The 27,245-nt window shown below is 48.8% G+C and overlaps 1 protein-coding gene across 4 annotated transcripts in view; it reads left to right on the top strand.

The window, feature by feature from the left end:
- VMP1 (vacuole membrane protein 1) overlaps window positions 1-27,245 on the top strand; it is a 1,390,334-nt gene that overhangs the window by 342,357 nt on the left and 1,020,732 nt on the right. For all 4 annotated transcript variants that reach the window (XM_069615110.1, XM_069615112.1, XM_069615111.1 and 1 more), the window contains one exon: window positions 19,997-20,107. In XM_069615110.1, coding sequence (XP_069471211.1) covers window positions 19,997-20,107 — 111 coding nt within the window. The remainder of the gene's footprint in view (window positions 1-19,996; window positions 20,108-27,245) is intronic.

The raw sequence follows: 27,245 nt of genomic DNA, 5'->3' as shown, positions 1-27,245 counted from the left end.
AATCTGTTGGAGCTGAGGGCCGTCAGGCTAGCCCTGAAGGCTTTTCTGCCGACTGTGCGAGGAAAGAATGTCCTGATCCTGACGGACAACACAGTGGCCATGCACTACCTCAACAAAAAGAGGGGGGCAGGGTCACTTCCTCTGTGCAGGAAGGCGATGCAGCTCGAGTTCTGGGCCATCCAGCAGGAAGTTTCGATCTCGGCAGTTCATCTGGCCGGAGACGAAAACGTGACGGCGGACGCTCTGAGCAGGCAGAGCACGATCTCTCACGAGTGGGAGTTGGTTCAGGAGATTCTCCTGGAGATCTTCGCCCTTTGGGGGACCCCTCAAGTGGATCTCTTCGCTTCCAGTGTCAACCGGAAGTGCGAGAGGTTCTGCTCGCGGGAATTTCCTCCAAAAGGAGCCTTAGGAGACGCGTTCATGGTGGAGTGGTCATTCCCACTGCTGTACGCGTTTCCTCCAGTCCCCGTCATCCCGCAAGTGCTGCGGAGGTTACGGAAGTTTGGTTCCCGGATGATCCTCATTACTCCGGCGTGGGCTCGGAGGACGTGGTACCCGGACCTTCTCGACTTGTCCATCTGCCCTCCACGTCGTCTTCCCTACCGAGACGATCTGCTCTCACGGGAGGGGGGTCAGGTTCTCCATCCAGAGGTCAGTTCCCTCACCCTTCACGTTTTGCTTCTGAAAGGTTGAGGTATAAGGATTGGGACCTCCCTGAAGACGTGATGGAGGTGTTGCTCTCGGCCCGACGGCCAGCAACAAAGTCTCTGTACCGTTGGCGTAAATTCTGCGACTGGTGCAGAGTTCAGAATGTGGATCCTTTTACATGTGACATCCCCATGGTTCTGTCCTTTTTACTTTCTTTGGCCCACAGGGGCTTACAAGTGGGTACCATTAAAGGTTACCTGGCGGCGCTGTCCATCTTTAAGCTCTCGTCTGAAGAGCGTTCCTACTTTAAAATCCCTTTAGTTTCTGAAAGGGCTCACTAATGTGTTCCCTCCGTCACCTTTCCTGGTGCCCGGTTGGGATTTGAACCTTGTTCTCAGGTTTCTAACGGGTGCTCCCTTTGAGCCTTTGCACTCTTGCCCTTTGAGACTGTTGACTCTTAAAACTGTATTTTTAGTTGCGGTCACTTCCGCTCGCAGAGTGAGTGAGTTACAGGCACTTTCAGTTAAGCCTCCCTTCACTGTTTTCCATAAGGACAGGGTTGTCCTTAGAGTCCGTCCTTCTTTTCTTCCGAAGGTAGTGACGGAATTTCATTTGGCCCAGAAGGTTGTTCTTCCGGCATTCTATCCTCCTCCGCATCCTGGTAAGGAAGAGTAGAGGCTCCATAGGCTTGATCCTAGGAGAGCTTTAAGCTTTTATGTTTCACGCATGTCCCGGGTCAGTGTGGACGATCAACTCTTTATTGGTTACGCTGGAAAGCTTTTGGGACAGGCTGTGACGAAATAGACTTTGTCTCGCTGGATTATTTTGGCCATCTCGGAGTGTTACCGCTTGGCGGGTAAGGACCCACCGGCTGGCTTGCGGGCCCATTCTACCAGGGCTGCATCTACTGCCCTGCAGAGGGGTGTTCCTATTCGCAACATCTGTGATGCAGCCACCTGGGCTTCAGTACATACATTTGTACGTCACTATTCCCTCGATTCCATCCGAGGACAGGATCTGGCCTTTGGCAAGGCGGTCCTTTGCTCTGCTATTTGATTGGCAATTCTAAATTTTAATTCTAAATTCTTTTCCCTCCTCCTTGCTCTGGTACTGCTTTGGGAGTCTGTCTTAGATATGGAATACGTCGGAGCACCCAATCCCCTCGAAGAACAAGTTACTTTCTTACCTGGTAACGTTCTTTCGATGGGATGGTCCGACGACGTATTCCATATCGCTCCCTCCCTACCTTCCCCGCTGCAGAATTTCTTATGCGATTGCAGCTTACGTTCCGCAAGGCTTTGTGTCTGACTGGCAGTAGACTAATGTCACACGTACTGGGGGAAAAAACTACAACTGAGGCTATGGGCGTCGTGCGTCCTACTTATCACATCGGATGACGTTGGAGGAGGTCCTCGACAACGGCGCATCGACGTCATCGATGCAGGACGCAGACGCCGAAAAAAGTTTCCGAAGCAGCACAGCTTTGATGATTACCTGTCATAGATATGGAATACGTCATCGGACCATCCCATCGAAAGGACGTTACCAGGTAAGAAAGTAACTTCTTCTTCTCTTGCCTCACTCTGTTTTGGAGCCCTTTTACTTCTGCTGCACGCCCATTCTCTCCACATTGGCTTGCTGGCTGAATTGGGAGCACATCCCTGTACTCTTCTCCGGGCGCACATATGTTCATGTTGCTGGCTCGCATCCTGAAAGACTCCTTCCCTGCCTTTCCTTCCTGTGAGGTGCCCTTATTGTAGGATGAAGTGCTGTACAAGCAGCAAAGCGCGTTATAGAAGTAAGGCTAAAGTCAAGGATGCTCGACTGTCCCATCATACAGAAAAACAGACATGTGGCCATTCTTGCCCTACCTAACCCCTTTGTCCCACATCCACCTCCACTTTTCACAGAATTAACTCAGCCTGAGTACATAACTTAGGCTAGATAAATGGTTTAGTACCTAGGGGCTGAGTCTGGCACCCGGTACTTCTCCAACCGTTTTTTTCTGCAAGAGTGGTATTAGGGGCCTTCATGACAGACAGGCCATCCTCCCATATGTCATCTAATAGGGGGACTGAGACAATGGTCTTCTTGGAGAACTCCCACCATTCGAACTGGAAGTCTTCCTTTTCTTTTCCTCTGTTACCAGGTTGAAAAGCTTGGCAGCCTTAGAGATCATAGAGTGGAATGAACCAACCTCGTCCGGTCTAGAGGCATTAGAAGGCACATAGAGATCAGGGGGTTGCCTGGCTGCAAGAATGTAATCCTCAAATCCATCTGTATGTTTACTGGTTGCGATAGTGTGTGTCTGAGCTGTTTCCTCTACTACTGGGGATAGCGCCACCATTACTGATCGAGGGGCAACAGGGGCTTTGTGAGGCGGCGGCAGTTGAACCCGAGGAGGCCTTGGACGTCAACTTGCCTCCTGAACAGAGACTGGGCAGTAGGCAATTACTGCTGGGTTTCAGCCACCAATGTGTGCAAGGTGGTCAAAATATCCACAGACATGTCCCTTGGTGCAGCGGCCGTAGGAGGGCTTGGACCTGTGGAGGTCTGGATTGCCATTGGGTCGGTAACCCCGGACGAGGCATTGGCAGGATGGGGTTGGGTTCCCCATGTCCCGCCTCCTGATCAGAGTATTAATCCTCTGGCAGTTCCTCCACAGAACTGGTGTATATCGCTGCAGACCCCCTAGGGGATCCCAAAGGTGCCAGGGGGGAGAGAGGTGCAGCCTTGGTATGTCTAGGTAGAAATTCTTGAGCTGGGGCCATGTCTCTCACCATATCCGAGCTTGTTGGGAAAGAGGTGACCACTGGAGACTACAGAGCAGGAACAGGCGCCATTAGTGACGGGACTTTCATTGGGATGGCAGCCGGTGGCCTAGGCGGCAAGGAAACCCTTGGCGTGGTAACAGCCACAGTAGTGGTCGTGGACGAACCCTTTGAGGTTGCAGCTGTCGAAGGAAGAGAAGTCTTCATTGGCGGGGTGATGGTCTTGGATGAAGTCGTTGACGAGGCTCGTGTTGGAGCGTGTGATTCACCTTCCTTTGGATCTTCGCCAAGGAAGCATCCTCAAAGGACCTCGACCACTTGGAACTAGAGAGAGCACACCCTTTGGACCTGCTGGCCCTGGAAGAGGCATGACTATGCCCAAGGCCGCGTTCAAGGCCTTCCCTTCTTCGATACACACCAACCTCTGATGGGAGTTCTTCCGTTTCTTCGAGGAAATGGATTGGCAAATCTCACATCTGTCAGTATCGTGGTCAGGATGTAGGCAGTAAATGCACCAGGGGTGCCGATGCTCGATGAGATGAAGATGGCCTGAAAAAACTCTTCTTAGTGGCATCCACCATGGTGTTGGAGTAAAGGCCCATAACTGGGCCTGTTGTGACACGAGCTGGAGATCCACCTATGGACCCAGGATCTCCTATGGCCCCCTTTGCCGGTAGTCACAACGTGACAGATGAAGAATTTTTGCAAAAATAGGCAAAAAAGGGTGAAAAACTAATGGATTTCGAGGAGCAAAACACAAGGACTCCCAACTTGAGAAACTTGTGGTAAAAATCTGAAAATCGCCTGAAGAGGTGGAGCGTGGGAGGACGAGTGTCATTGCCTGGGGCAGGATGACCCAGGGTGACGCTGATCGGCTATAGAGGTAATTGGCAGGTTTTTTGTTTGAAGCTAAACTGCTTTACTTTTACTGTGCTTTCATAGCCTTTCAGGGAATATTTATGAGCATGTGAATCCATGCAAGACCCATACTGGAGAACAAAAGTTACAGGTAAGTAACCTGATCCTTATTTGCTCTAGGCAATTATTGGAGGAAATGCTTCTTGCCTCTATTCTATTAATGACTTTGTGTTAGAGACCAAACCAAGCAGTCATTTTTGAAAAGATCAACTGGGTACCAAATAATACAAATGTTATTCCTTCTTCCTGATGGCCAATTGCTCTCTCTACCTATTTTACAATAAATTGAATAATTTTGCTATTCGTACCTGTGGCTACGTTTTTAGCTACTTGTTTCACAGGCTAGTCCTTATTCACACAGGGCACATATATTTTATCTAAAGGTTAATTTTATTATGTGACATGGATCAGTGGAGCAACGGAACACTTTACAAAGAAACATTTACGAAGAACCATTTTTCAAATAGCTGTTTTTCAAAGGACCCTGTTCTATAAAAGCATGAAGTATATTGATAGCCTAGAAATCCATTCTGGCAATGGCGTGGGCGTACAATGGAATAGTGTGGTAGTGGAAAAATGGCCTCTGATGCATAAAGTGTTGGGGGTGGAGAGGAGAAGTACACAGCTCTGACAAGCACAGATATATTGCTGTTACCAGGTAGCATCCTTTGGTTATGGTAGGGAGTGAGAGGTTGTTTTCTAGAACAGATTATTAGTGGATTGCAGATGGGCTCTGTTTTGAGGGGTGGTTGAGACATGTCTAGCCATGGCTTTGACCATATTTACTTCTGAACGGACAGAACATATGCAGAACATCTTCCTTTAATAAGTGTCCAGCATAGTTCAGAATTCCATGTATTTCTAACATCAAGCTGCCCTATTTTGGGTTTCCTTTAGCATTGTTTTTAATAAGAGGTGCCAGCCTAGGTAGGTGGGCTGTAACTAGTTTGATCATCCCGTTGCATAGTTAAGAGCCCCAGGTGAAACTGCTACCCTGAGCTGAAATGCCAATATAACATTGATTCATTCATTTGGAAGAATGGGTAAAAACACAAAAAAGAAAAGGAACTGTGCGACTTGGAGTGTATGACAGGAATCGTGCAAATGGGGCAGGTTGATTTGAGAGGCTGCAGCACGGAAGCAGGACCGACTAGGTGGATGGTGATACCTTTTCTGTCTGAACTGGAGTTTTTGAACAGCACGATGAGGTACGATTTTCTCTGGAGTTGCTGATCATAATGCATAGCCGTCATGTTCCATATCTCTCTGATCAACACAATGATTAAAGATTTATATGTGTATAATAAAGATTTTCCTTGATGACTTACTAGAAATTCTTGATTCTATTAAAGACACGGAGGCGAGCATTATGCTTCTCTTTCTTTTATTAATATATAAATAGAAAGCTCAGCAGCAAGTGTTAATACACCTTACTGAAAGCGCAGGAGTGCGTGGCAGACAAAAGGTGCATGAAAACACAAAGAACTTAGAAAAATATGAACAAAAACAGTGTAAATCCAAGAAATCCCCCATTTCCCATGGTGCTTCAGGAAAAGGTCCAGTAAAGGGTCACTAACATGTGACCTAGTCCACCAATGAATAACTGGCTGTCCATATAAACAGTCCTGCAAATTATGTCACTTCCTCTTTCGAAGCTGCAAACTTGGCTGTTCAAGAAGAAAGACGGTGAAAAGAAGAACTGTAACTGAGGTCGTCTTAAGACAGAAGCCGAAGCGGAGCTGATTAGGCGATCAGTTGGCTTGTCTGTAGCCGCTGTCAGGGAAGAGAAAGTAACTAGAATTAGTTTATGCATCAGAGAACCCTAGTTCCCCTTACGGGGGTGGGAGAGAAATAGTGTGCCAACTTGACATACATAAGTCAGTCCAATAAGCAGTAACATCACCAAAAAAGTCTCACAATTACCCAAAGGTGATTAGCGCTGTTATTTCTCTTGCTGGGCGGGATAATGCTTGCCTCCGTGTCGTTAATAGAATCAAGAATTTCTAGTAAGTTATTATGGAAAATCTTTATTCTATGTCAAGACCGGAGGCTCCCATTATGCTTGTTTAAAGCTTACTTAGCACAATAGATGCTGGTTGTTCTAGCGGTTTCAGGTAGAATTCCGTGAATATTGATTCACCTGACCAATCCGCCATTCTCATGATATCTTCAAGGCGTACTCTGACCTGAAATGCTTTGGAAGCCATAGCTCCTCTCACGGAATGGGCCCTGAAACGCAGGGTATCTATTCCTGCGTGAGTCAGAGTCCAGCGCGCTAGGGTTGGAGCCGAAACAGCCTTGTGCGGTTTACGCAGGGCTATCAGCAGTTGCCCGTTAGGTGAAGTCCTAAGCGGGGGCGGTCTGCTCCTCGTAAACTTTTAAGCATTTAACTAGGCAAGCTTAGGTTGATCTTTGAAAGCGGGGTTCGAAATCACCCTCGAGTTACATTTCGTTATCCTGTGCAAGTGGAATACTACCCCATCAAGAGAAAAGGTCCTGCCCGCCAGATTGAGAGCTCTGACGTCAGATACCCTCCTGCAGGAGACTAAGCAGAGCAGCATAGTAGGTTTGCCTGACAAAGCAGTCCGGGACAGGTCCTTGTTATGTGGCCATGGCAGAAAAAGATTCAGAACCTTGTTGACGTCCCAAAGCTTATCATAGCGGGACGGGGGCGGAATTGTAAGTCTGATTCCTTTTAAGCAGTCTGCAGACGAGCTGATGCTCTCCAGCTGGAAGCCCCTGAATGAGGTCATGCCCGGCAGAAATAGCTGAGCGGTAGGCGTTAACTGTCCTATAGGCAAGACCTCTCAACTAATGATGCTAGGAAATTAAGGATTTCCTCTATAGGTGCTGAAACTGGTTGTGAACCGTTCCTCCTGCACCAGTTACTCCAGGCGCTCCAGGAGTTAGAATACCTCTTGCAGGTAGCAGCAGCCCAGCTTTCCTCAATGAGGTTGACTGCCATGGCTGATATGCCGGGAATCCTCCACCTTGACCCGAAATCCTCCAGGCTGCTAGGTTCAGTGATCCGTTGAAAAGGGGGTGACACTGCCCTGATGGATCCAGAAGGAGATCTGGAAATTGGGGTAGAAGGATTGAAAAATCCAAAGAAAGTTCCAGAAGAACTGGATACCAGGTCTGAGAGGTCCAGACTGGGGCTATGAGGAACAGGGTCCTTGCTATCATTGTAAATGGGGGGGTGGGGGGGAAGGCATAATGAATCCCCTGGGTCCACCGCTGTAGGAATGCATCGGTCGCAGCTGCTGCTGGATACGGTCTCCAGCTGTAAAAGATGGGTAGCTGGGTGCAAAGAGATCTATGGACATGGGGGGGGGGGGCCCATGTTCGCTGGAGGCGGAGAAAGACTTCTCTGTCGAGCCTCCAGTCGCTGAAATCTGTGGAGTGACGGGAGTACCAGTCCGCCACTACGTTTGTGAGCCCTGGGAGATATTCTGCTGTCACAGAGATCCGGTGTTCCAAACAGAAATGCCAAAAATCTTTGGTTAACTCCGCTAGAGGTCTTGACTTGGTCCCTCCCAGGTGATTGATGTACCGTACTGCGGAGATGTTGTCCATCTTCAGTAAGATGCAACAACTTGCTTTGTCTCTGGCAAAGGAGCGCACAGCAAATGAGCCTGCGAGGAGCTCCAGACAGTTTATATGCATTTCCAGCTCCTGAGGTGACCAGGTCTCTCCTGTGGCGACAGAGCCGCATCTCACTCCCCAACCAGAACGACTGGCTTCTGATTCTATGATATCGGGGGTGGATCCGAAAATGGCTCTGCCGTTCCAGGCTTCCATGTGAGTGAGCCACCAATTGAGCTCCGTGCGAGTGGAGGTCGACAGTGTCAGACGTTGAGAGTAGGAGAGGCTCCGTCTCCGGTGCTAACCCTTGAGCCTTTGCAATTCTCTGTAATAAAGAGGACCGGGAAAAATCGCTTGAATGGAAGAAGACATGAGACCGATTACTCTTGCCAACTCTCGAAGAGATATGAGGTCCCTCTGCAGAAGTCTGCGGATCTCCCTCCGTGTCGCGTGCATCTTGGCCACAGGAAGATGAAGTTGTGAGTTCAAGGTAACTAGCAGGAATCCGAGAAATTCTAGATTCTGAGATGGACTGAGTACAGATTTCTCCCAGTTTGAGGAAACCAAGACTGTGTAGTAGGTCGATGGCTATTCTGGCCTGATGCACCACTAGGACTTGAGAATGAGCCATGAAGATAATGTCCAGATAGACGATCAATCTGACTCCCAGTTCTCTCAAGCAGGCTACTACGGGCCGTAGAAGTTTGGTAAAGGCCCAAGGCGCTGAGGAGAGCCCGAAAGGTAAACTTGTGCACTCCCAGTCTTGGTTTTTCCAGGAAAACCTGAGATGGCTTACGTGGGTCTGGTGAATAGGAACTGCTAGGTAAGCGTCCTTCAAGTTCAGGCGCACAAGCCAGTCGTTTGGCCTCAGGTTGTCCCTGAGCATGTGTATCCCTTCCATCTTGAAGTGATGGTAGACAATGAAGTCGTTGAGAGCCCTCAAATTTATAACTGGTCGTACTTTTTGCTTCCTGCGAACCAAAAATATAGGGCTGAAGAACCCGCCTTGGCTTGAGCAGGGGCGAATCGCTTGTTTTAGATGTAAATTGCATATTTCGCCATCTAACTTTTCCTCGTCTGCTATGGACATAACTAATGGTGCAGGGCGAGCGGTTTGATGAGGTTGAGCGAAAAACTCTAAGCGCAGGCAGTGCTGCGTGCCTGACCCATGCATCTCCTGATAAGGGGTCCCATGCCTGTGCAAAAAGAGCTAACCTCCCCCCCTATAGGTGTCTGTGGCACAGGCGCTGCAATGGGTACACTGACCTGTAGTTTGCTGTTGGGCTGGATATCTTGCACCTCTTCTCCATCCACAACCTCTTCCCCGCCCTCTTGAGTGGAAGAAAGTGTCTGAGCGGTCTTGCCAAGAATTGTATTGGTCCCGGGATTGCTGAGGTCTTCGATCAAAGGTGAAGCGGCCGAAGGAGCAACCTCTGCCTTGTCCGGCCCTGGAGAAACCCTTAGTAGCAAAAACCCTTCTGATGGAGGCTTGAGCCTTATCCAAGGCTGTAAAGGTGCCGACTAACTTCGACATTTCTTTCATGAATGGGTCTCCGAAAAGCAGACCTTGGGCTGCTGCTCCTGATTCCATATCTGCTAGCTCGGTTAGCTCGCCGTCAATGTTATTACCCTTACGGCGTTCAGCCGAGATGGCGCAACTGGCAGTACCCAGTAGACTGAGGGCTCTTTGCGCCCAACCTGAAAGGATCGCTGGATCGATGGGATCACTGGAATCAATGGCCGCCTCAGCCAGGTCCATAATCTTAGCTAGAGGACCAGTAATGTCCAGGACTCTGTCCTGACAGGACCTCCAAGCGCGGTCAATAACCTTTCTCGGGTCTTTCACATTCTTTCCCAGAAATGTGATCATCTTGGAGTCTAGCTTCGGGGTGAGGGCTACTTTCCCAGGAATATAGGGAAGGGGGCATTCTGCCTTTAATCTGGCCCTTACTTCCTTATCCAGAGGCTTGGGAAGCCTGTTCATGATGTAATTGGTTGTTCTGGACGAAGGTTCCCAGTCGGAGGATCTGGGGTGCACAAGATCTTCTGGAGTAAACATCCCGCTGGAAGTGGGCAGTTCCTCCGTTACCTTCTTGGGGATGGGGACTGCTGCAATCCCAGAGGTAGAGGGTCGCGACCCTATACTTTGTGAATCCTCATCGGAGGATGAAAGGGGATGATAGTTATCATAGACCCCTCTAGCTTCGTCATCAGTGCCATGTTGATATCCCTCCAGGCTTGAGGGTCTAATACCCCTGTTGTCTTCCTCGGGGTAAGAGGGTCTTTCAAGGGAAGGGGTGTCCTTCCTGTCCATGAAGGCTTTTTTCAGCCAGAAGGCGTCTGAGACGGCAGCGGTGGCAGGAGTAGGCTGGCTCGGGGGGGGGGGGGGTCATGGAGTCTTTGCTCCTGCGAGCCGTAGTACATCCCCCCATCTATAAGGTGCTTTCTTTTATGGGTTTTCTTTCTCCCTGGCAGGGAGGTCTCCTGTAGATGCTCCCCCATACTGTCTAGGCGCTGTTGGATAGGCAGGAGCATCTCAGATACTGCCTTCTTGATGGTGGTCTCCACTGAGGATGCCGGCACCTTTTTGAGGCTGTCTGCCATTTTGCCACCTCATCTATCTGATATTCTTCCTGGTTCATAGTCATTTTTTCGAAATGAAAAATGTCAAGTCATTTTTTTGCAAAAAAACATGTGGGGAAAAAAATGTCGAATTTCTTTTGACGTTTTTTATTCGAAATGGGTGGGTTCCCCCCCCCGCCCCCCCCCCCCCCCCCAACCTCCCCTTTTTAAAAAAAAAAAAATATTTTTTTTATTTTACCCCCTTTTTTTTATTCCGGACCCCAAAATAAATATATGATTAAAAAAGGAATTCGACTTTTTTTTTCGACATTTATTTTGCGACATTATTGTCTTTCGGGGAAAATAAATTCGAAAAAATGACTGCACACCATTCTTCCTCATGATCAGACCAATCCTGATCTGCCTGGGGGAAGTATTGAGCTGCCATAATCAAATTCAATTGCACCTTTTTTTTATTTTTATTTTTTAAAAATATATAAATGTTCCTTGTGGGCAACAGACAGCCTTCTCTCAGCCCACTTAATTTCAGCCAAGGAAGGTGTGGAGCACGATACCTTGCTGTGTTGGGAAAAAAGGAAAATCTGCTTCTGAGAGACTTCCTTCGTTTTCCGTTTTTTTTTTTTTTAATATGCTGTCAAGCAGAAGAAAGGAAAAGAGGGGCTCGTATATGCAGCTGGCGCTCGCTTTCACAATCCGTTGTAAAAGCAACGGAAATTACAAGCGAGCGCCAGCTGCTTGAGGAAAGGACTCGGGGAGCAGAGGCTCCCTTTAGCGGCCACAGCAGGCTACCGCGATTAAATGCTCTCCGTGCGTAGCCTCCCCGGGCTCTGCAGGAGTGAAGAGTTGAGCCGGGGGCCGCGCACTGAGCAGTGAAAATCAAATGAGCAGGGCCGCTCGCGAACGCGAGGGCTCCTGTCAACTGAGATCCTCCGACGGCAGCCAAGCAGCTGACGTGGAGGATCGGAGCTGAAAGTGACAAAGAAAACAATGAAGCACGCTACGCGAGCGTATGCCAATCGAACGTTATGAATGTAAAATACAATTTAAGACTAAGTAGATTCCAAGTATACAATAATATGTAAATACATATTCAACATTATTAAAATATTATTTAAATCTAAAATTCTAGAATTTTTTTTTAAACAAGGAGATAAAAAAAGGGTACTTATCTTTGCTGTGAGCAGCAAGAAAGAGGAAGTGACATAATTTGCAGGACTGTTTATATGGACAGGCAGTTATTCATTGGTGGACTAGGTCACATGTTAGTGACCCTTTACTGGACCTTTCCTGAAGCACCTTGGGTAATGGGGTTTATCTTGGATTTACACTATTTTTGTTCATATTTTTCTAAGTTCTTTGTGTTTTCATGCACCTTTTGTCTGCCACGCACTCCTGCGCTTTCAGTAAGGTGCATTAACACTTGCTGCTGAGCTTTCTATTAATATATTAATAAAAGAAAGAGAAGCATAATGGGAACCTCCGGCCTTGACATCGAATCCAGGCACAGCCAGTAGTTTAGTGACTTCTACAGCACTCCTGGTTTAGGAAAACCATACAAGAAAACCAAATGTTGAAGGCTGCATAAGTGAATATTTCAGAGGAGTAATATTGTCAGTTTCTTGCCATGCTTTTTTTGCCATGTACAAGGCCTGGATTAACAGTACACATGTACGTTATAATTTCTTGTGGAAAGTCAATGGTGGTTTGGTGACCCATTCCCACTTGTTTGGCTTGTTTGCTAAAAAAGTCATTAGAAAATCAAACGCCTTGCTACTGACAGTTAATAATTTCCCAGTCCTTTTTTCCACCCATCTTGTGCATTAATCTTTACGCAGCTTGTTTCATAGTACATATTATATGGATCACCTGACTGACAATGCTCTGATGAAAGGTTGCCAGAGGACTTGTATTATCGAGACACCAATTTTCCCTTCCTGAGCTTTCATTTGGCAAACTGATGCATTCTGTAATGCCCCCTTGCTTTCGCAAGGATTAGTAAAAGAAAACCCCAGGACTGGAAAGGAGGTGTCCCCAAGGCTTCTAGGCTTCTCGCACTACCTGTTAGTTAGTGTCTTGGAAGGATGCTGAGCCATTTCATGATGTGTATGTGTGCTGCCTACAGTCAAACCTGTGAAACCAAATGTAATGTACTCCAGGTTTATTCTTGTACACCAATGGCTTCTCCTCCATCTCTGCTTTGGCAGCTTAGCTTCACTTCCTTCATGTGTTCCTTTCTCGCACATGTGAAAGACTGCACACTGTTGAAAGAAAGAAACGTAGGGATCAAAGCAACATTCGTGTGAAGCTATCATTATTGTGGTATGTGTTGCCTTTGTGACAATTCTCTGACAAATTGTGCCTCCTCCGCTTTCTCAAATATGTTACTTTGAGCTGGAAAACGGCCAGACCAAATACATTGTCAATTTGTTGCCTTAATAAATTTTTTTTAGCAAGCATTCTAGTTTATGAAAATCTCCAAGAACATAAAAACATGGTAGCTTGTTAATAAATCAATATTCACCAGCAATTGTTAGTTTTCTCACTGCAGCTGTGGGAATAGTTATTCTGATTGCTTCCTCCAGGACCTTGTACTTTTTAAAATCAAATTGACAGGACTTTGAGTTTAAAACGTTGTGAAGGCCAAGTAACAAACATATTCTTCCTGCACTAAAAACTACTAAATGGAATCCGGTCCACTCTCTGGCGGGAACAGTTTTCACAATGTTTACTGTTAAGGTCTAAGAACCAAGAAGAGGGAATGTTTTGTGTGACTTTATGGGTCCCCATTGGTTTCAGCAGTGACCATTTCTCGAGGTATGTTGCCATTCCTTAAGTAGTCATCGAGTCACATTCCAGCAGCAAGGGCTCACTCAGCAGTTCTTGCAAAAACACCTGTGAAAAATAATGTGTTCATCATGCCCCAAGATTATGTACAGCCAATCTGTTGATGACCCAACCAGCCTCGTTTGGTATTTTGCCTTGATCTGTTGCAGACCTACCCTAGTGTTTGGATCTCCTACCCCTCTTTTAGAGCTTTGCAAATGGTGGTGAAATGGGGAACGAAAGAGCCTTGAACCCCCATCAAGCTGTCTGTTAATTAAGGAAAGTTCTCACTTTATTAAGTGAGATGCTGAATAATAGTGGTTTCTCCAGCATGGGGTCTGCATTGGATTCACATGCTAATGAATATTCCCCGTCGTCAGGCTGGGAATCCTCGGTACAGAAAAAAATCAGTATCAGTTTCGTTTCTGATATGTCTTTCCTAGTAGTAACCAATCACTGATCTCTGGGTCATACTGCCCACAGCCAATGACTGCCCTCTCCCTAAGCCCTGCCTCCGGCAGCCATCCTCAGATTTTTACCGCACGTTCAAGTGTTGGGAGTCCTCGTGCTATAGCTCTCAAGCTTTTGCTGCGTTTTCGCGCTTTTTCAAAGAGAATTTCTCATTTTTCGGTTAAATTGAACCTCAAGCTCCACCATCTTTACATCCGATCAACGGGGACCCGTTTTGGAATTTTCTACGCCCCTTAAGGGTGAAGATTTCGTGGAACGACACTTTTGGAGGATTCCAGAAGTTTCTGAGGCCTAGGACATTGCCCAGGAGAAAGAGAGCTTGACGCTCGGGAAGCTGTTCAGGGCCTGCCCTGGATGCCAGCTGCAGAACGTGTTCAAGGAAGATGAGCATTCCTTATGCCTCTACCGTCTTCACGAGGACAAAACGCACGTGGAGGAGGCCTGTGCGTTTTGCGGGAACATGTCGGAGCGGACCATGAGGGACCGCCATCTTCGTCTTGCCAACTTGCTGGAGGGAAAGAGCCCGTCAGGTGAGAAGAATAAGAAGAAATCCGAGCGGTCTTCTAAGTCCTGTGAGGGCGCCCCGGCGATGGGGGCCCAACAGAAGGCTAAGCACCGCGAGTCAGCGGGCACCGGGAGCGCCGAACGGTCGAGTTCCTCGGCTGCCAGGCAGGGCGCATCCTCCCCGGCGCCTTCGACCATGAGCCAACGCTCTGGCTCGGGTATGAGGAAATCCAAGAACCCGGCCAAGCTTCTGGAGAGGCCCCCGTCGATCTCGAAGATTTCGGCTGATGGGGAGCGAGGCGGGGATCCCTCCCCCCCCAAGGTGAAGGCCACAAGCACGCAGTCGGTGACTAAGGCCTTAATTCACCCAGCCAAGGCATCTATCGAGAAGGTCGCGGCAACCCTGGCGCAGCCTGCAGAGGTTACACCTGTGGTAGCGGCCTCGGGGCCCAGAGTCTCCCTGCCACCTCGGAGGGAGTCATCTTTTAAGCCCATCGAAAGAACCCCCGGCGGAGAAAGAGGGAGGGGCCAGTGGCCGCCGTGGATTCAGACACAACCTCCGAGGAGGAACGTGTCGAAGTCCCTGAGAGCCACGACGCGGCATGGAGGAGGACCAGCCCGTCGAGAGGCATCCCGAGGGGGACGACGGAAGCGACGGCGGCGCTGACGGGACCCCAGATCAACCGTCACGCCCGTCGCCGCCAATGCCGCAGGACAACGAAGCAGCCATTTTGATGGCAATTCAATCTTTATGCTCTGAAATAAGGACTAGATTGCCTTTACCCCCGACGGAGGAGTCGGAGCCAGGCCCGACGGAGGAGCCAGGGGCAGGCCCGTTGGGAGAAGAACACATCCTCCTACACCCTTCCAGCCCTCGAGGCCTGCTCAACCCTCCTCCCCGTCCACGGTCCGCAGGGATGGCACGGACACGGCCACGACGGGCAGGGACGATGAGAGGAAGACTGTCTTCGGGGTACCTCTACTAGATGACATCTGGGACGAGGGGCTCTCCCTCCTCAAGAACCCGTCCACGACGCCGGCAAAAAGGGACCGATACGAAAAGAAGTACCCAGTCCCCGACGTGGCCCCTCTATGCCTTAGAGCACAGCCAACCCCGGATTCAGTCGTCTCGGCGGCGGCCAGGAAGAAGACGGGGGGGGGGGGGCATCGGCATCGACTTCACCGCTGGACGGCGAGGGAAAGAAGCTCGACGCGATGGGACGACGAGTCATCACGTCGATGATGATTAAGGCGGCCAACGCCCTGGCTATCGTTGCCCGTTACGACAGGGAACTTTGGTATAAAATCGCTCCCTTGTTGGACTTCCTGCTGGACGACAAGAGGGCAGAAGCCCTGGAAATCTTGCAAGAAGGCGAGGTGGCTTCGGACCACGCCATAACGGTGGCGACGGACATCGCTGACACTGGTTTCCGCCAGTTGGGCAACAGTGTTTGCCTCAGACGCTGCGGATGGCTGGAGGCAACAGATTTCCACCAGGACGTACAAGCCAAAGTGTTGGACATGCCCTTCGACGGGAACAACTTGTTTGGGAAGACGGTCGATAAGTCCCTGCAAGCCATCAAAACGGACACGGAGACAGCCCGGGCCCTGGGAGTTCTCCAGCAACGACGGCCGTCCTTTCGGAACACCGGAGGCAAGCAAGGAGCCTCCAAAGATTCCGGCAGCGGCTCCTCTACCTACCGCCAAGCGGCCCGTTCCTCGTTGCAGGAGGCCTATAGAGGACGGGGCAAGTCTGGAGGTTCCCGCTGTCATCGCCAGGGAGGTCAAGGCGGTAAAGGCGGCCTCGAAACAGGACTGAACCGACCGTGGTTTCGAGCCCCCACCGAAGCACCCCGGTGGGAGGCCGGCTGGCGAAGTTCATCAGCGTGTGGGTGTCCATCTCCACCGACCGTTGGGTGCTGGAAACCCTGGCCCAGGGGCACACCCTCGAGTTTCTAAAGCAGTGCCCTTGCGTGCTACCCGTGTCCAGGAAGGAAAACCACATACCCCAGCTGCTGCTGGAGGTAAGGGTGATGCTCAAAGGTGCCATTGAGCTCGTCCCAAAGAGACTTCGGGGCTCCGGGGTCTACTCAAGTTACTTTCTCGTAAAGAAGACAGGAATTTGGCGTCCCATCCTAGACCTGCGTCGACTGAACGAGTACATCAAGGCTTAGAATTCCGGGTGGTCACCCTCCAGCATGTGCTGGAACAGCTGGAGGAGGACGATTTCCTGTCGTCGTTGGACTTGGAGGATGCCTACTTCCACATCCCCATTCTAAAAGGACACCGGAAGTTCCTCCAGTTCGTGGTCCAAGGACAGCACTACCAGTTCAAGGCCCTCCCGTTCGGCTTAAAGTCGGCACCCAGGGTATTCACCAAGTGCCTAGCACCGGTGGCGGCGTGGCTACGCCTGCAAGGGATCCACGTCTATCCCTACCTGGACGACTGGCTCATCCGAGCAAGGACAAGGGAGCTCGCTGTAGAACACACAGCGAAGACCGTCCAGCTACTCACGGACCTGGGGTTCTCCATCAACTTCCCCAAATCCCACCTGGTCCCTTCGCAGGTCGCCCTGTTTCTGGGAGCCAAGCTCGACAGAGTGGCACTGCTGGCCTCGCCGTCCGACGAAAGCCATCCTGGGCAAGGTGCAACGCCTGCTAGCCACGGACGTAGCCAGGGTAAGATCCATCAAATCCCTTATCAGGATGATGTCCTCCTGCATCTATCTTGTACGCCTGTGCAGACTTCGAATGCGTCCACTGCAAGAGTTCCTCGACGCACGCTGGATCCAGGTGACGGGCAGCTTCGAGGACAGGATACCGCTCAACGAGACCTTCCGACGAGTGATCCGGTGGTGGGGCAACCGCACTCATCTGACGGCGGGCGCAGACTTTCAGACCCCAGCTCACCAGGTAACTGTGACGACGGATGCCTCCCTGGAAGGGTGGGGAGCGCATACCGGAGATCTCCACGCAGGAGGCCTTTGGCTCCCGGAGGAAAAACAGCTTCATATCAACATTCTGGAGATCTGCGCAGTGTTTTGGGCCCTCAGGTCTTTTCTTCCGTCCCTCAAGGGCAAGGTGGTGAGGATCTTCACCGACAACACCACCACAATGTTCTAAATCAGGAAGCAGGGTGGAACCAGATCCCCAGCCCTGTCCAAGGAAGCCCAGGATCTGTGGCACTGGGCCGTCGACCAGGGGATGTTTCTGGTACCCTTTCATCTGGCAGGGATAAAGAACACCATCGCCGACTCACTCAGCAGGGCGTTGCGCTCGTGCCATGAGTGGGAGCTACGCCAGGATCAAGTAGATCGACTCTTCAGGCTGTGGGGCAGACCCCAGGTCAATCTCTTCGCGAAGGTGACGAACTACAAGTGCCAGAGGTTCGCCAGCAGGTTCCCCCAACCGAGGAGCATGGGCAATGCTTTCTCGTTCCCCTGGGACAACCTGTTCCTCTATGCTTTCCCGCCGTTGCCACTGCTACTCCGGCTCGTCAACCAGCTCAAGAGGTCCCGGTGCAGGATGATCCTCGTTGCACCGGCGTGGCCGAGACAGATCTGGTTCCCGGACCTTCTGGACTTATCGGCATCCCCACCAGTCAGACTGCCCGTGGACGCGGATCTTCTCTCCAGAGAAGGAGGCACCATTCTTCATCACGACCCGAAGTCGCTGAACTTGCAGGCCTGGCTCCTGCAGCACTAGAGTTTGGAGGATACGATATACCGGCCGACTGCAGAGGTTCTTGCAAAGGCCAGGGCGTCCAACTCTCAAGTGTTACGGACACAAATGGAAGAGGTTCTCTGTCTGGTGCCGGGCACAGATTAACCCTCTACGGATTACGGCCCCTCGAGTACTGACGTACCTACTGTCGTTGGCCAAGGCTGGACTAGCTCACGCCTCCATCAAGATACATCTGGCTCCCATCTCCAGATATACCAGGACAACAGGACGGGTGTCCTTGTGGTCTCATCGCCTGGTGAAGGAATTTATGAAGGGACTATTCCGCTCGTTCCCGCCAGTGAAGGCCCCAGCCCCGGCGTGGTAGCTCAACGTGGTGCTGACTAGGCTCATGGGGGCCCCTTTCGAGCCTATGCATACGGCACCGTTGAAGTTCCTATCGTGGAAAACAGCTTTTGTTGTGGCCATCACCTCCGCACGGCGCGTGGGAGAGATTCAGGCCCTATCTTGCAAGCCTCCATACTTGACTTTTCACAACACGAGGGTGGTGCTCAGGACGCAACCCTCCTTCATGCCCAAGGTGCCGTCGGACTTCCACCTCAACAAGCCCTTGGTGTCACCAATTTTCTTCCCGTCGCCTTCGTCGCCGGCCGAGAGGACTTTGCACTCGCTGGATGTAGCTAGAGCGCTGAAGTTCTACGTGGACCGCACGAAGAGTTTTCGGAGGACGTCACAGCTTTTTGTGAACTTTGGACCAGTGAATCAAGGGAAGGCTCTCTCGAAGGCTTCCATTTCCAGATGGCTCTCCGGCTGTATCATGCACTGTCACCGGTTGGCAAACCGACCGCTGCCCGGCCGTCCGAGAGCCCATTCGACCAGAGTGATCGCTGCTACCACGGCGTTCTTGTCTGGTGTGCCCCTGCTGGACATCTGCAGGGCTGCTACGTGGAGGTCGACGCACACCTTCACGAAATTCTACTGCGTCGATCGGGATTCCAGGGAGGAGTCCAGGGTCGACCAAGCAGTGCTGCGCAACCTGTTCGCCTGAAGGGCCTGGTGAGGAGGTAAGAGTTGCTTAATGTTGAGTTTATGTATTGCTTAATGTTGAGCCTTTTGCCACCTCCCGTGGTTGTGCATGTGTGTACTGCTATGTAATCTTATATTCATGAGCATGTGAATCCATGCCAGACCCCATGCTGGAGAAAGAACAAGTTACTTACCTGCAACTGTTGTTCTCCAGCATGGGTCTGGCATGGATTCACATGCAAACCCTCCCGCCTACCCCTCTGCGGCTCTTCACTTGGTCATACTGCCACTTTACGTGCTACCAAATCTGAGGATGGCTGCCGGAGGTGGGGCTTAGGGAGAGGACAGTCATTGGCTGTGGGCAGTATGACCCAGAGATCAGTGATTGGTTACTACTAGGAAAGACAGATCAGAAACGAAACTGATACTGATTTTTTTCTGTACCGAGGATTCCCAGCCTGACGACGGGGAATATTCATGAGCATGTGAATCCATGCCAGATCCATGCTGGAGAACAACAGTTACAGGTAGGTAACTTGTTCTGTATTTACTCCTCTTGATTGAAGCCAAGAATGTGCATCATCTTTCACCTTTGCGTTCTCGCCCATACACTTGTAAGTCTGGTTAGTCAGATATTTGAGTGAGTTTAAAAACATTAATCCAGTGAATCTGTTTCATTGTCCAAATGCATTTTTTGTGTAGTTGATGCAGTGCTGGAGGCTGTAACAAATGCATTACAGACTTTACCTGAATATTATGTGCTGTTTTGCTGAATATCTTTTGCAGTGGACTATATTTTGTGTGCTTAGAAAATAAATGTTCTACCCATCTTGCTCACATTCTTCTAAACTTCAGGAGTAAAACAAAATGCATTGTCCCATGAAGTTGTTGGTCTTGGTATTGACTGTAGGGATAGAGGCACTGTAGCTCTGTAGAGCACTCTTCTTTAAATGGGAGAATCTGAACGTATTTCTGTTTTTTTTTCAGTATGTACAGTACATGGAGAGAAAGTTCTTATGGTGTGCCTACTGGGTAGGCTTAGGAATCCTGTCCTCTGTAGGACTTGGAACAGGTCTTCATACCTTTCTGCTATACCTGGTAAGATCGTCATTGTTAACTTTTGAGTTGCACGTTTTTCTTGGGAACTGACGGACCGTGTTTCAGTTATGGTTGGACTACTTTGCTATAAAATGTTTGGGTGGTAGTTCTTGCCAAAGGACACATCTGAGTAACTCCTACTAGTGTAGGGCAATCTTTTTACTAGCATAAGTTGCCGTCCAACCTTCCTCCCATTCGCCACCCTTTTCCAGCCCATTTTTTATTACTCTCCCATGTCCTGACCCAGAGTTCCTTTATTCAGATATGCAGCAGGGGAGAAAACGTGTCTAATGTGAGCCTGTGCTTTATGGAAAAGGCCAAAGATACAAAGATGTGACAGTGCTTCGGTACCCATTTTTACGTGCTTTCACTATACAACAAAAAGTAAACGTATAGCTTACCAATACGCAAGCTTCTTTAGAATGGGATCTCCATCAATATTGATATACATAATATCTTGTCTTGCGTGCAGGATCTCAGAAAACTTTGCTAGAGAGCAATAACCATTAGTGCGTATCTGCCCTTTTTCTTTTGACTCCAATATGTAAGAATTCAAATCCAAAAAGCACATACGTGTTGCTGCCAAATAACCTATTTCTCTCGACTTGACACTAAGGAAATTAGTGAAACAGGCCAGCTTGCATTTAAAGAAAGAACACCATGTAAAAGCATCCTGTGTGCTTCAGGATCCCATTATGCACCAGAATGCCTTAGTTCATATTCTGTTCAATTTTCTGATTCTTAACTTAGGACGTTTAGTCAAGCTTTCAGCTTACCCTTGCCACAGAAACACTATTTCATATGTTCTACTTTTACTTGGCCTGTTTTCACTGCTCTAACTACAAGCTCCTTTAGAGATAATTTGCCTCAACAGCAACTTGATCCCCGTTGAGGGGATCACTCACACTCTGAATCGCCTGACTTTGGTATGCTTATTGTTGAGAACCTTGAAATTGTGGTTCAGTTTTCCTTCTTTTCACATCCGAGTACAGAGAAGAAGTCCTTGTGGTCCCACAGGAACAGCAAATTAGACTGTATAGGTCTATACCTATCCGAGGCACTGCTTTTTTTCTGCAGCAGAAACAAAGGACCAGTGGGTTGCTTCCAAGGGCCCCTCTAAGATTGATGACACTGGACCTTAAACCCGGATAAAGGATCCTACACTGAAGAAAGAGCTCTGTTGTACTTGGGTGCCTTTTCACTGAGGTCGCCAGACTCTATTCCATAGACTATCTCTCAGCCCGATGATCTGCTTACTTTAGTGTACTTTATCAACCATAGGTCATTTGAGACTTTGTAGCTGAAGGATCCACTTCAATCTTCAAGCCCTTTAGTATTAGTGTTATTGGAACCAATTATGGGCACTTAAATCACTTTAACATTTGTGTATGCTAAATCTAGGTGGGATAATGAGCATCCAGCCCCATAATCTGTTCCGCTATTGCTCCCTCATTGTTTGGGCAGTGAACAAAGGGTGTCCAGCATCTATAAATTAACAAATCAAGATGAGGGAAGAAAAAAGGAGTTCCATGGGGGGAAAAAGATCTGAACCATGTATGCAGAAACTCTTGGAGCTGCAAGTTCTTCTGTCCTGGTTAGAAGGTACGATGGAACATTATAATACTTTATTCAAAGGTTTACAGAAATCCTTAACACATTGATAAACAAAACGTCAGTGAGTAATTGCTGCAGTCCGTATACCCAAGGGTTCCTCATGGTTATATCTAGACAGACTGAAGCTGCATGCTTGCAGAAGATTCCGAGTTAGCCCCTTTCAGGCATCTATTTTTCTTTTTTTTGAGGCTCCCATCCAGATGGCCAGGGTGAAAAAGCAACACAAAGGAAAACTGAAGCTGGAACTCTGAAGACAGTTGGCATGGAACTTAAGAATGTATATGTGCAATGAAATAACTTGATAGGACGATTATTTGGTGGTAGCTTCTAATTGAGAAAAATAATTGTGTGAACTCAAAAAACAAGATTGAATCATTTAGCATGACCCAAGAAATGTACATTTTTAATTTTTATATATATATTTCTTAGGCTTGTGGAATCTGCTTAGATCACATGCTGTGCATAGGCCGACATCTAGTGGAAGCTGCAGAGTATTACAGTTGTTTTTTTCGAAACTCGAAAAGGGATGTCGATAGGGCATGCCAGTAATACTATCCCTAGTGTGACATCCACTGTACCCATGATCCCTCACGCATCGAGGTCCCTCAGATTGTTTTTTTTCCACCATACTAGATGGACTCGTATAGCGGAGTTCCTTTCGGCGCAAAGCTATTGACTTTTCACAATTAACGATAGCATTTCTTTCTATCCTTTCACCAACCTCCGAAACACCACGCTGGTGAAGACAGAAAGACTGCCGGTCGGAGACCACTGCGACAGACCGTTCGGCCTTGGAAGGCCGCCCCGGGCCTCTGCCAAGACAGTAGGGAGAGAAGGGGGAGGCCATTTTAGAATGCATATTCTCCCCTTCCTACACTTTGTTCACCCAGCTGCCATAACCATTACCTATAGTTGTGGTAAACAAACCGTTTAAGTTTTGCCCCAAGTGTAACCGAAAATTCCTGTGGTTAGACAAACACTTAGCTTGTAATGTGTATCTTCCAAGAGACCATGCCGAAACGTCTTGTCGAGCGTGCAGGCTCTTCAAGCCGAAGACGTTAAAGGACCGCTCCACGAAACGCTGGGCCCACTACGCCAGGCAACTCGAGGACATGGAGGTAGAGGGAACCTTTAGCGATGGCAGCATCGCCGTACTTTCGGACGGCGAGGGCGACGGAGCAGCTTCAGCTACTCAAGTGCAAGCCCCCAACCTCGTAAGACAGGCCAGCGGCCATATTGTGGGGACTACACCCGGCGGCAGCGCTACAAAAACGCACACCACCAAGCACATTTGCCCTAGCCGAGACTCGACACATGAGTCGAGTACTCGACAATGTTAGACACCCAGAGAAAGGTCAGCTGAGTCCCGGTCCCTTGGGCAATCTCGATCAAGATCGCCGCATGACCAGGTTCAACCGCCGAAGGACTGGAAGGGTGTCGCTCAAAAATCTCCCTACGAAGGTCGATTGTCTGCGGACGACGCCTTGGCACCTGCATCCGAAATTCTATGCTCTATGTCGAATAAGGCAACAGACCCCAAAAAGTCTGTAAAACACTCCTGGGCCCAAGGATGTGGGAAAACATCACAAAAGACCTCTAAGACTCCTCATAGCAACAAAAGCCCTCCTAGGGAGAAGACACAGTCGAAGGAAAAGCCTAAATTATCCAAGCCCATAGAAACACCTAAGGATTCTAGGCCTAAAGTAATAGGTCTCTAAAATGAGGATTTAGGACTTACCCCTCAATCTATGGTGATCCCAGGTTCTAAGGAATGGTCTTCCCAAGATACTGATAGAGTAATTCGAAGAATGACTTTTATGGCCAATTTTTACGAGAGAACCCCAGATTACTTTCAGAGTTTCCACTCCTCCCACCACAGCCCCTTCTGGCTCTCAAGCCTCTGCCTTACCTATTCAACCCCCTTCTAAGAGGTCTCGCTCTAATGTTCCCTTACAAAGCACGGTTATAGATATCTATGACCCTGAATCAGACCAAGAGGACCAGGAAGATCTCGCCTTTGTGGAGGCATCTGACCCTTAACTTATTGAGGATACAGATGAACCTTATTATTGGGATGATGAGGACCCAGAGGCAGACCAAGAGGCTAACATGTACTCTATAGATTCCCCTCTTAACCAAGACACTCCAGTTGTCGATTTCCCCCGTTGATAATCAACCCCTCCTCAAAGAAGTATTAGCCAAGGCAGCTGAACACTTTCAAATTGACACACAGGAGGTACAGGTGGATAGAGACTTTGCCGAACAAATCCTTGGAGACAAAAAAACAGTGGTCCAGATTGTCCTGCTAGTAAAAACAGTGCAAGTTAGGATACAGCCATCCTTGGAAGCACCTAATCTCAGACGGGACATTAACCCACGTTTGGAGAAATTATTCAGGCCTGCCCACTCAGACCCTTTATATATTAGAGGGCAACTAAAAGCAGACTCCTTAGTTGTTACCACAACTAGAAAGGGAGCAGGCACACCCCTTGCTTCCTCCGAGGCTCCACCTGATAAAGAAAGCAAAAGGATCTATGCCATGGGCAGAAAGGTCGCCTCTTCTGCGGCCTATCAAACCAGGATAGCGAACAATGCAACCCTAGTTATAACTGCCACAAGTGGTGTGAAATATCTGCTTTACTTTCATCTGCCCCGGAGTCACTCAGATCCCAACTAGCTCAAGTGGCAGCAGATGGAAGGGCTGTATCTACCTGTCTCTTTAAATCAAATTTTGTTGCGGCAGACAATGCCGGGAGAGTCATTGCAGAGGGGACCGTTAAGGCATGCATGGCTGCGCCAGTCAGGCTTTAGGCCGGAAACGCAGGCCACTCTAATAAACATGCCAGTGGAACCCAATGTGCTCTTCGGCAAGGCTGTTGAAGACGCACTTAAAACATCAAAGGACAAGTATGACACTCTAAAATCTTTAGGTCAACTCACTAACAAGCCTACTGGACAGAGAGGTAACAGACGTTTTTGCCGTTTTCAAGGCCAAAATTCTCAACGCGCATCCAGCTACAATCAGGGCCAAGGCTCCTCCTAGGGAAGTAATCAAAGCCAATCCTTCCAAGGCTATCCCAGAGGACAACACAGAGGTCATGGTAGGGGCAGAGGCCCTGCACGAAGTGGAACTCCACCTCAGATCAAGTGACATTCCACTCCAGGTGCCCTCCCATGCTTCTCCAGTAGGACGACGCATTTCCAACTTCACCCAGTGTTAGGCAGAAACCTGTGCAGTTCTCTTAGGGACCACTGCAAAAAGTTTAAGACTACAGGAGTAAGCAGTAAACCCAATTGGTAGCAGTCTGCACCACCCAGATTTACCTGGTAGCTGTGGCTGATCAGTCAGACTTCTCTCAAGAAGAGTTGGGCAGTATATAGATTATACACAATGGGGCCAAAGACACAGTAGAACAAGCAAACACTGACCAGAGCTTTGGTATAAAAGTATATAATTATTTATTTAAAAACACACTTATGAAAATACACTGGCACTAATATATCAAGCAAGTTCAAACACAGTCACTATAAGTATATACACCTCCCTAGTTAATTATTCGACAAGTCTAGGTTAAGACACCACTTATTTAACAAAACAGAGGTGAGCGTGTAACCGTAGATGGCACTCCAATAATTCGTTTAAAAAGGGGTGAGAAAAGGTAGAGTAGGAAAACAAGACCGTACCAACTCTTTTAAGAAACCATAGCAAGTCAAGCAAGGCAGGGTCTACTGTAGAGCAAAAAGTTCATAGGCCAGGCCCACTCTTGGAGAGAGCAAGGCTGAATGTGCCCAAGATCACACAGTGGAAATGCACGGTCTTTGCAGAAAAGTCAAAAGAGGTTGGATCAGTTCAGAAAGGCAAAGTTAGCAGGTCTGAGGTCAACCCAGTTAGAAAGTCAAGGATTTACGGGATACCTTGGACAATCTGTTGCAAGGGAGACCAGGCGGGACACAGTACCTGAAATGGCGAGAAAGCTCCAGCGGTGGCAGTTGTTCCTGGCATCGGGTGCAAGTTGTGGCTTCAACCAGAGGAAGAGATGATCTCGACAAAGAAGAAAGCTGGAGGTCGTTGCACTGCCAGGGAAGAAACCAGCCGCAGAGTCGGGGGAAGTGGTGAGTTCGTACAGCAGGGCTCCACCGGTGGTGTCGTTATAGATGGCTCAGCTTCTCCGCTCTTCAGATTCTTTAGGTCCTGTGGCGACTTCTGAAGTTCCAGTTCCCAAAGCCCTGCTTTTATGCAGAAAAACCCCCATTGAACAGCCTAGCTGTCACTCATACATGCCAATCACACAAGAGTGCGACGTGAGTTGCCAAGGCAACTCAGTCCAGGGTGCCTATTCCCCCTCCCACACATCCTGTAGACCCCAGACAGAGTGGCACCATTTGGAGGGCTTCTGTGGAGAAGCCCGCCAAAAAGTGGAACAAAGGGCTCGACTTGGGTTAGAGTTTCAGAGGCGAACACAAACGCCATTTTAAAACTGAGTCCTGGCAAAAAGACCCAACTGAGGAATAAAAAATAAATAACCCAGCGGTATCTTTAACATTGCACCAAAAAGTGGTGCGTTTAAAATGAATGGGAAAATCCCATAGGAAATATTCCGGTGGAATATTTCGCATGGCATCCACTGCCACCAGCCAGAAACTCGACAAGGTGGGACTGGTCAGTGCCCCCTTGGTAAACGGACCCAGGGGCAAACAAATTACCCCTACCAGTACTTCCACAATATGATGGTTTGTACTGGTTCTGTTCACAATTTGAGACTAGTAAAACGAATGGTGACTTTACATGCCCTGGGAGACAGTAGTCAGTCCCAGGGTATGGAGTTTGTTTGGGGGTCACTATGACACCCCTGTGTTACTGCACTGAGGGTGCTGTGTAACACACAAGCCAAAAACACATGAAGCCCTATGGAGTGAAAGACCCCATAGCCCATAAAACACATTTACAGTCAAAGGACATTCTCAAATCATGCCTAAGAGTGGGAGAAAGAATCTCACTCTTAGCAGGAGAAAAGAATAAACCCCAAAAATCCAGCAAAGCTGCTGGGGGACTCACTAGGTTTGGGAAATCAGCCTTAACAGAGAATTCTCCCTAACACCCATGCATGGGAGGGAATCACCTCAGACAGATGGGTGCTGTCCACTGTAGCAGGGGGCTACTGTATAGAACTACTTCAACGTCCTCACAACCACCCCCATGACAGAAAATCCACTCAGAAGAACATCAGCGGATCCTTCTAGAAGAGATAACTAGACTTTTATTTAAGGACGCCATAGAAGTGGTCCCAGCCAACCAGGGGTATTCAGTCAAATTACTCCCTTGTGCCAAAGAAAGATCTAACAATGCGCCCTGTATTAGATTTACGCCCTGCAAACAAGTATGTCAAGCCACAAAAGTTATGCATGACTACGCTACAAGAGGTAATCCCGCTACTAAAAAAGTGGGATTACATGGCAACACCGGATATGAAAGTTGCCTATTTTCATATTTCAATGTTCCCAGTGCACAGAAGATTCTTGCGTT

The sequence above is a fragment of the Ambystoma mexicanum genome, chromosome 9 (assembly GCF_040938575.1).
Source record: "Ambystoma mexicanum isolate Mex_15411 chromosome 9, UKY_AmexF1_1, whole genome shotgun sequence".
Lineage (NCBI taxonomy): Eukaryota > Metazoa > Chordata > Amphibia > Caudata > Ambystomatidae > Ambystoma > Ambystoma mexicanum.
This window is presented reverse-complemented; position numbering and strand designations above follow the sequence as displayed.